The sequence below is a fragment of the Sylvia atricapilla genome, chromosome 4 (genome assembly GCF_009819655.1).
Source record: "Sylvia atricapilla isolate bSylAtr1 chromosome 4, bSylAtr1.pri, whole genome shotgun sequence".
NCBI classification, from domain to species: Eukaryota; Metazoa; Chordata; class Aves; order Passeriformes; family Sylviidae; genus Sylvia; species Sylvia atricapilla.
The window spans coordinates 28165497-28175568 of NC_089143.1; the positions used below are offsets into that span (position 1 = coordinate 28165497).

Below are 10072 nucleotides of genomic sequence, written 5' to 3' on the forward strand. Positions count from 1 at the left end.
AGTTGAATTTATACATCTGTTTAGAACATTAACACTCCAGAAGCATTATTTGCAAGAAAATTGAATGATGGTACTAGGAAGTAGACAATGCGTTGTTTTAACATGCATGGGAATGAGCAAGTCAGTTTGGGGGAGAGTAATCTTCTTTCTCGCATTTCTGTTGATGCTGCAATCTTTTTTCAGCTTTGCAAGAAGCTGAAACTCGATTTCGAGAAATAAAGCTACAGCGGGAAGCCAAAGAAACCCAGGAGAGTGAACGTAAACCTCCACCGTACAAACATATTAAGGTAAGGTTTGAGGAAATGGGTACTCGAAGGCTTGAGCTGAGCAGTGAGATAGGGTCAGGTGGTAATGATGGTAACTGTGCTTTTAGAGTCATGACATGGTAAAATTTTGCTTTTGTTAGAGCATCTAGTGGTGCAAAACCAAATTAGCAAGCACTGTGTAACCCTTGCCATAAAATTAACTGTTTTAAAGTTAACTGTTTTGCACTATTTTAATGCATTTTTCAGGTGAATAAACCCTGTGGTAAAGTGCAGATATACACTGCTGACATATCTGAGATTCCCAAGTGCAACTGCAAACCCACGGATGAAAACCCTTGTGGCTTTGATTCCGAGTGCCTCAATCGGATGCTGATGTACGAGTGCCACCCACAAGTCTGCCCGGCGGGAGAGCGGTGCCAGAACCAGTGCTTCACCAAGCGCCAGTACCCCGAGACAAAGATCATCAAAACTGATGGCAAAGGCTGGGGGCTGGTTGCCAAGAGGGACATTAAAAAGGTAGGAATTGTTCTTACCCAGTGGGAAATCACTGACCTGCGATGCTGTTTGTGGGTTTGGGATATACTTCACTAGTGATACTCGGTGTCTTTCAGGGGGAGTTTGTGAATGAGTATGTGGGAGAGCTGATTGATGAAGAAGAATGTATGGCAAGAATCAAATATGCACATGAAAATGACATCACTCACTTCTATATGCTTACTATTGATAAGGTAGGGTATTTGACATTTTTTGCCATTGTTTACTTAAAACCTTATTTTGATCTCTTCTGTTGATCACCTTGGCAGGGCACTCTGCTACCTTTGACATTCTACAGTTTCACGTGTTCACAGAGTTGCATCTTCTGTGCCTGCTCTCTCTCCATTCTATATGTATATAATTAATCTCCTTAGTTATGTGTTATGCAATAAGTTACATATTAAGGTCTATAGGTTGTGCTTTGTTGTTTGAAATGAAGTACAGTACTTACCTGTAATTACCTGCCTAGTCTTAAAATGAAGTATGAAGTTTGGGGAAATAGTAGTGATACAGTGGAAGGGATTGCTGTTAGCAGTCCTTTTACAAAAGTTTCAGCCACAGAAAATAAAATTCTCACTTGAGAGAAATGTGGAATAGAATTGTGAGGCTGTGTCCTATATAAGGCATTTAATGTTTTTTTCCAGCCATCTGTCCCTTGCATTGTTTGTGGCAAAACTAGGCTTGTGCTTTTGTAGAAACTCTTTCTGAAAGCACTCACTGTTAGTAGCCAGTGAGCCCTCCACAAATTGATTCACAGCGAATTATTGCAGCAGATTAATTAACACCCCAAAATAATGCAGCACTTGTGCTTCTGTGCACACCTCCGAGTATTTTCTTCCTCAGGTGGAAGAGAAAGTGAAGAACCTTGACAGCAGGAGTTATAGACTATCTATATTATATTTCTTAAGTCCCCAGACAACTACTTAGGAGAAAAACAAGAGCTGACTGCCAGTCCTGCATTTTTTTCAGTCCCAACCACCATTCTTTTTCCCAAGGCTCTTGCTCGGCATCTCCACAGCTACTGTTTTCATTAGTCCTGTAACTGAGGAGCTCCTGCACAACAGTTACTGCCACAGAATGTTGAAACCACATTTCTCTAACACTTAAAGTTTCTCCCTTCTCTGCTAGATTGACATACAACATCAGTGTGTTAAATATCTGAACTGAACATGTATTTGACTTACTGCAATTAATAAATGTTCATTGTGGGTCTAACTTGCCAAAACTACCAGTGCCAGTACAAGGCTGAGCTGCCCATGCAGTGATGTGTGTGCACATAGGCATGACAGTCACACATGTGCATTATAAAAATGAGCTAGAAGGAAACTATGACAATACCTCATAAATAAGCAAAGCCTTCTCAAGCAGCTCTGCAAAGAAGACGGTTCTGGCGATTTCAAGACTTTATTTTATTTATTCAAGACTTTATTTTGTTCATGTCTGGTCTATTTTGTGGAGATAGAAATTTAAGACCAACTGTGTGTAGAAATGGGATGGGTTTAGTTTACCAAGAGCTTGGTTTTTGTTTAAATTAGGCTGATTTGGGGAAAGAAATCTGGTGAGAAACTGGTAATTTCTGGAAGTAATCAGGCAGTGATTTGTTAAATGCCATGAAGCACAGTACTTGTAAATACCTCACAGCTTTGTGAATATAAGTAAATGGTAAAGAACTGAGTCTGAGTTTTGAAGCTTCCTGGGGAAAGGGGTTCCTTTAGATGCCCACCATAATGCTCACAAGAACTCTTATCCTGCCATGTGGCTGTGATAAGTGCTGGGAAAATGTGAGCTAGAGCAGGAGTATTGCTTTGGGAGTGTCCCATTCCAGGCCACATGGGACACTACAGTTTCCAATACAACATGTACCCGCAGTTGGCTTGTGTGCTCTGGATAGCAACGTGTCAGTTCTGAATGCAACTGTTGAAATCAGTTATGGATGGGTTTAATATTTTTTTTGTGAGGGGGAGAAAAAAAACCTTCATCCTGTTGCTGGTTTGTTCTCCAGGACCGTATTATTGATGCTGGCCCCAAAGGAAACTATTCTCGGTTTATGAATCACAGCTGCCAACCAAATTGTGAAACTCTAAAGTGGACAGTGAATGGAGACACTCGTGTCGGGCTCTTTGCTGTGTGTGACATTCCTGCAGGTACCTCAGCTCGGGTTGGCTTTGGTTTCATTCTCTTTGAGTTAAACCTTTTGTGCATGTATTGTTGAGACAGTCATGGCTTAACTGGTTCAGTGCAAATACTTTTATAGAGAACGCAGCACCCAGAGGAGATGCTTTGTGATCTGCTTTTTACTTCAGTGTTTCTTAATTTTGAGTCCCATGGCTGCTTTTTGTTGCTTGCTTCTAGGGCAAGTATCCTTATTAAATTTAAAGCACTCTCAAATGCTTCTTTCCCAAGAACATAATAAGCTTAAGGTGTGAATGTGGGAGGCTGCTTAAAAGTATCTGTTTTCTGGTTTGGGCACTTACCTAGCTGGATGGTTGATGGATAGATATGGGTGAAGGCCAGACACAGTTTTGTGAAGTCAAACGAATTTATTTTAAAATGTAATTGCATAAGACATCATGATATATGGGCATCTAGTTAATCATTGTGAGTGCTTAGAAGCAGTAAAGAGAGGGAAAATCCTGTGACAGTACATCAACAAATAAGTCCCAAACCAGCAGACAGATAGTAACAGCTGTTGTATTTGTTTGCAATATTTTTGATAGAATTTCTTACTTTGTCCTTTTCACACTCAGGGACGGAGCTGACTTTTAATTACAACCTTGACTGTCTGGGCAATGAAAAAACAGTCTGCAAATGTGGTGCCCCAAACTGTAGTGGATTTCTTGGGGACAGACCAAAGGCAAGTAATATATCAAGTAATCCATCCAGAGATTTTGATAGTCTTGTCAGGGGAAGGGTTGTAGAAGCTTCAAACTGACTAATGTGCCTAACTGTGGTAAGTGAGATAATTCTGACATTCTAGTTTGTATTTCCTGATTTAAACCTTACACAGTATTATTATTTTGCTAAGATTCATTAAAAAATTAAACAGAAGAATAAAAAAATGCGAGTTTTGAATGTGGGGGAAAAAGTTATCAACATATATCAAGAAATGATCTGTATGATTCCTGTCCAGGTTAGTTCAAAACCTGTAATCCAGCAGAATTTGATGGAGCTTGCTGAAGGGCTGGCATAGGAGTGTGAGGGAAGGCACAAGTACCACCTGTGGATGTTGAAAAGCTGCACTTTTCCTGTGGTCCTTCACAGTGCTCAGTACCACCCACTTGAGAGGGTGAACTGGGAATCTACAGAACCCAGACAGCTAGTTTTTGTTAAGAGATGGATTTAAATGAGGTTTTACATAAGCCTGTGAACATTTACACAGACAATCATGAAGAGATTAAATGTTACCATTTAGTTTTATGGAGCTGTCTGCATTGGTAGATAGAATGGACTAAATTTAAAGAAAGTAGATAGTGATTACTGGGATGAGAGGGAGGGAACAATGGTAGGGATGTTGAAAAATCATCCACAATTTTATATGATTTGGTGAAGGACAGTTAAAGTGCAAGCAGCAGAATTGAAATCAGATTGAAATAGGGATAAGGTTTGGTATATTCTTCCTGTCATTAACTGCAGTTACTGAAGTACTGCTTTCTGTTCCTCAAAGAAAAATGGGGCAGGTTTTAGTAATTCATCATGAGTATTCACAACTGGCAAAGAAAAATGGATATTGAAGTGATTGGTGGTGCCAAGTGCATAATGAGGATAACAGCCACAAGTAGATTAGACTGGAAATCAGAAGACCTTTTGTCAGTAACAAGAAAATTAAAGGTTTTTTTCAGTAGGAAGGTCTTGCAGGGAGAAGATCTGTTTTCAGGATGACTTTTCACAAGGGTCAGTGTAGGTTTTTTGTCAACACAGATCAGTGAAGCACTGGGCAGGTCTGCCCCAAGTCAAGGGTTTTGGCTGTGTGCGTGATCTGCCAGGTGTGCCAACCGTTTGGCTAGGCTGTGTAATATTTTTCCATTGCAAAACTGGAATTTACAGTTTCACATCTTACTCTTTTAGAATTCTTCCACTAATGCCTCAGAAGAAAAAGGCAAAAAGACCAAAAAGAGAACACGGAGACGCAGAACGAAACATGAAGGGAAGAAAGAATCTGAAGATGATTGTTTCCGTTGTGGTGATGGAGGCCAGCTGGTACTGTGTGACAGGAAATCTTGTACTAAAGCTTATCATCTCTCCTGCCTTGGTTTGGTGAAACGTCCTTTTGGTGAGTCAGCCCGTGTCTTACACTTGTATAAATGACTTGTGCAAGTACCTCAGTTATTGCACTGAAACCTTGTAAGGAGTGTCATCCTGAAAACACTGGGGATGTATGGCAGGAATTTCATTTGTGCGCCGTGTGGGAGCAGCTCCTCTTGGATTTGAAGACAAAATGGCGGCCTCCTCTGCCTCTGGCAAAATGAGGCATTTGTTTTACAAATGTAGGTAATTGAGCACATCACCTGGTTAGGAGCACCGTGGCCCTGCCACAGGAAAGGTTGATTCTGTCTAAGAGATACATGAAGCCCTTTGAGTTCAAGCCAGAAGACCAGCAGGAGCTTCTGAAAGAAAGCAAGTAGGGAAATTAAGAGCAGCAGACATCAAGTTGCGGTTCCGGATATCACAGGAGTTACCTGGTTCCAGTCAGCCATGTCAGGTGGGATATGAAGAAGGGAAGCAGGCAAAGCCTGTTATCCCAGAAACAAATAAAACCAGGACTGGCAAAGTATGCTGGGGCTGAAGAGCAGCTGTAAGTGAAGCACACCAGTCATTCCTGAGCAAGACTTGGCAGCAGACTGTAGGAGTAGACAGCAGCTGACCAGATGCTTGCGTGCTCTACCAGCCTGGGAGTTCTGTGAAATGCTATTGAGTGAAGCGTGAGTCATTTCTTCTAGCTGGAGCTGACTGCTGTCTTTAAATGAGAGTGTGTCAAGGCTGCTCCTTGCAGCTGACAGCTGAGCTTTAGAAGTATGATGTTGCATTTTGAATGTTGAGATCAGCCCCGGTAGTTGTTGTCATTTGCTTTGTCAGGATAAGTTGTGCCTTGTTCAGCTGCTACAACACAAAACTTCTCTAAGAGATGATACTGTGTTTTACTCTGCAATAATGGCCTCTTTGGTTTTGATTGCAGGGAAGTGGGAGTGTCCTTGGCACCACTGTGATGTTTGTGGCAAACCTTCTGTTTCTTTCTGCCACTTCTGCCCAAACTCTTTCTGCAAGGAGCACCAAGACAGGACAGTACTAAATTCCACGTTGAATGGACAGTTATGCTGCTCTGAACATGTTCTCGGGGTGGATTCTGTTGAACCTCAGAAGACTGAGAAACCCCGCAAAAAACTGAACAAGTTCAAGCCCAGAAGAAAGAGGAACAGATGGATGAGAGCTGAATGCAAATAGTCATGGACTGCAGTTTCTACTGCTAACACTATCTTGTAGATAAGTTGTGAATATGACCAGGGAAGGACACAATTTTACGTATATTCTGTAAAGGTTACAGCGGGGGGGAGGGGATTTTTTTGTTTTGTTTTTATAAATCCACTGAGCCAACCACAGCAGTCTTCTGCTGCTTCTGCACTGATAACGAACTGCATAGTTCAGCAAACTTCAGGACAAACCAAACTTAATACTCAGCATTACAGTTACACTTGAATTGTTACGAATGTAAAATGCTCCCTCCAAAATACTTGCAGGCTGGAGGTAGGTTAAAATCAAACCAGGTAGGCGTAAACATAGTTTTTTGAGATAGTATTTGTCAACCAACAGATGTTTAAAATAGTATATCCTTGAAAGAAGTTGTTAGTTCTCAAGTCCTTTTGAGTAAGAAATGGCTTGGTCTGTGGTCCCAGTGAAATTTGCTTGCCTTGTGTGATTTTGAGCAAGTGCTTGAATGCCAGTCATGACCCAGGTGCATCTCACTACAGCCACACACACAGCAATTGGTTTGTGCTCTTCAAAAAGGATTCTTAAGCAATCATGATCGTAAATATCCTTCCACCAAGAAATGTGGTGCGTGGTGGGAAAGGCACGCCCCTGTACCAGAGAGGAGGAATCCTTGTAACAGATTCTTTTCTATGCTGTTTTTTCCTGTATTTCATCCCAGCAAAATAGAAGTTACTTGATCTTGCAGAGCTGAACAGGTCTGGACTTAAAGGGATATTGTCTTGCAGTCCAGGATAAATACTCTAGGATTTTTGGGTCTGCATAAAAATAAATCTTTCAAAAGCTATTACTTGGAAAAAATTATTTGATTTTTTTTTCCTCCGTGGCAGGTAAAATGCAGAGGCAAACTTTTCTTTGGAATGCTTGGAGTCCAAGCATTTCAACTTTGTGATAATCAAGAAATGATTTTGCTCCAGCAAGGAGCAAAACCACCCCCATGAATGAAACAGAAAGTGAAACTTGACTAAAATGCAAAAATTAAATTCAAAACAATTAAGTAAAAGTGAAATAGATTTTTGAAGAAGCTTGTAAGAATTTTGATGGGAAATTTAGCCTTACTCTGTTCCTTTGGAAAAGTTCGTATAAAACTGGCTACTTGACAGACTGAAATTTTTTGTTACACTTTTAGGAGCTCTGCTCTTGACTATCCAGTCACCACTGTGTTGTGCAAGCAAAGCTGTTTTGAATTCCTCGCTCCCATTAGCATTAGGTCCTCACTAGCTCACAGTGAGATGGATATACAGGACTTGGTGTTGATGGAAATAAGATTAGAACTAGGAAAAAACGGTAAAGAAAAACATCTTTGCCAGTTTTCTTCCCAGTGCACATCCTTGGCGTGTGCCCAGGCGGCGTTCCAAGTGTGTTCTGGGCTGTGCCATTGTGACCCACCCTGTGCATCTCCATGTCCATTGAGCCATTTGTGTATCTTCTAGCTTAGTTTGCCCTTCATAGTGCAGGAACTCTGTGTAGCCTTTTTGAAAATGAAGCCTTGCTATATCATGGAAGTGTATGGTTTTTCCCCAAGGTATTTCATCAGGATTTGATTTAGTTGTTGGAATTACCAAAACTCCCATTTATTCCCAACATGTAAAAACTCTGGTTTTATTAGAAGATATTAATTGAAAAAGGTTATGAATGTTGCATTGCCCTATGCTGAACACTTTGGGTTCTGATTTGTGACCAAAATGCTTTGTTTTTTGAATCAGTTTTTATAAACACTGTTGGAAGGTTAATTTTTTTTTTTCAAATAATTTTTAAGAAATAGCACAGTTCAAAATCAGGGGAAGTGTTACATGTTTCTGTTTTTTTAAATGGTATGCCAAGCCTTGCACTCAAGTTAAGATTCAAGATTCTTTAATTGATTTTGAGGGAAACTTTTTCTCTGCCATGGGGCTGAAGAGCAGCCCTGTGCATAAAATCAAAACCAAAAAATGGTATTATGGATGTTTCTTTAATATTGGGTTTCAAGGGAAGGAAAATGAGGTCAGGTAGTAAAGCAGAAATAATTTCCTCATTGCTTTGAAACAAAATGAAGGAATTTGATGTCATTGGGACCATTCTTTGAATACTATACCATGTAAGGAAGGCTTTGTAAGAATACCTTTAAATAAGTTATTATAAATTTTTTTCCTTTACATTCCATTGCTTTCATAATTTGTGAAATTTTTTAGTTGTTTTGTTGCTTTTTCCTCTTCATGCGTATGTTGTAACAGCTCTGTCACTCTGGAACAGTGATGCCCCAGGTCCTAAGAGGCAGATCCCCCAGTGTCTGTTACTGACAGCACTGCTGCAGTGACAGCACCCCTGGGGTTTGGGCTGAGGCACAGAGCCCACAGCCTCTCCTGGGGCTCACAGCACATTCAGCACGGCAGGATGCAGGACAGCCACCCCTTGTGTCTGTCTGTGGGGACAGAGAGACTCTTTGTTCACACAAACACCTCTGAGCCAGGGGCTGTTTGACCTTCTGCTGTCTTCTACCTCTCCCTGCTCTTTACTGCTCGACCCTCTGGGCTCATGGGGATCTGCATCACTGGGACTGCAGACCAGGAGCTCACTTGTGAGTTCCTAGGAGTTCATTCCTGCTGCTGGGCACGTCCTGTAGACTGATCCTGAGGAGGAATGTGGATCATACCCTCCCTTGATACATACTGGCCATGGAACCCCGTGAGCTCTGCTCAGGCACTCAGGTGGTGATCTGGGAGAATTTTGGTTTCTGTACCAGGACAGGTGGGGTTTAGGTGCATTGTAATTAAGGCTTCTTTCTGTACCTTGCTCTGCAGCCTGGGAAAACAGGCTAAAGTTTTGTTTTAAAACTAAGATAGAAGAAAAGTTGTGGCATTGTTTTCCTATTCCCATTCTTCAAACACGAGGTAAAACAATCCTTAAGACTTGAGCTTTCTCATGATGCAACTCAATACTTTTTAGCATTCAGCAACTTGAAGGATTTTCTGTTATAAATTAATCTAAACAACATTAACTGTGGCATATTATGTGGCCTTAAATGATGTTCTTTGTGTCTTGCCCATCAAAGTAGCAAAATGTCTTTCCTTTTCTAGCAAAAAGCTAGATATGTGACAGCCAATTTCAGAATGTGTTGTTCTTTTATCACATGAGCAAGCATGGAAACAATTTTCAGTTAAGTATGTTAGATGTATTTTCATACAACCTAGGAAAAATAATCAGAGTAAATGTCTGTTTTGTTCAATAGCTTTGTGTTCATGGTCAGGTTGTAGGAGGTTTTTTTATTTGAATTACTTGGTAAAAGCAAAATATCTTGAAAGACATATTAATGGGATTTTTCCACATTGTTGAGTCTCATTCCATGTCTGACTGCTTGAGAAACTTCAATGTCTTATTAAATGTTGAATTTTATTCCTAGTTATTTAAGAAGTTGCTAAGCCTCTTTTGTAAAACAGCTCTATATACCTAGTTTGGCATCTTTTTTTTCTTTAAAGAGAAAAAGTGGAATTGATACATACTAAGCAAGCATGGTTTGGCAGTGAGGGAACAGGGCGTTGTTCTCTCATAGGGAAAACTTTCACTCCAGGCCTTCCTAAGAGACACCCTGGAAATACTGTTTTAAGCTTCCACGGCGGTGATAATGATTGTGCTGTGGCTTGTTTTCACACTGTTGCTTATCACAGAAATGCTGCCATTTCTTGCAGCCCAGTTTTTCCAGTGCTGCTCTCTGTTGCTCATAATTTTACAGGCTTGTATGTCACTCAGCTGGAGCTACCCAGCCCAGCCAGGGTTGCTCCCTCAGGGTGCTTTTGCCGTCAAAAATGCTGCTC

General features: G+C 40.8%; 1 protein-coding gene and 1 non-coding gene across 2 annotated transcripts in view; both read left to right on the top strand.

Moving 5' to 3' along the window:
* Positions 1 to 9671, top strand: part of NSD2 (nuclear receptor binding SET domain protein 2) — a 99365-nt gene extending 89694 nt beyond the window's left edge. Inside the window, exons 19-25 of the mRNA XM_066317389.1 lie at positions 184 to 287; positions 513 to 782; positions 878 to 994; positions 2803 to 2944; positions 3548 to 3654; positions 4866 to 5070; positions 5974 to 9671. Of these exons, the coding sequence (XP_066173486.1) occupies positions 184 to 287; positions 513 to 782; positions 878 to 994; positions 2803 to 2944; positions 3548 to 3654; positions 4866 to 5070; positions 5974 to 6239 (1211 nt within the window). The 3' untranslated portion in view covers positions 6240 to 9671. The remainder of the gene's footprint in view (positions 1 to 183; positions 288 to 512; positions 783 to 877; positions 995 to 2802; positions 2945 to 3547; positions 3655 to 4865; positions 5071 to 5973) is intronic.
* Positions 2528 to 2658, top strand: LOC136360854 (small Cajal body-specific RNA 23). Its single transcript, XR_010743512.1, has one exon. It is a non-coding gene; the product is annotated as a small Cajal body-specific RNA 23 (non-coding RNA).
* Positions 9672 to 10072: the final 401 nt, after the last annotated feature.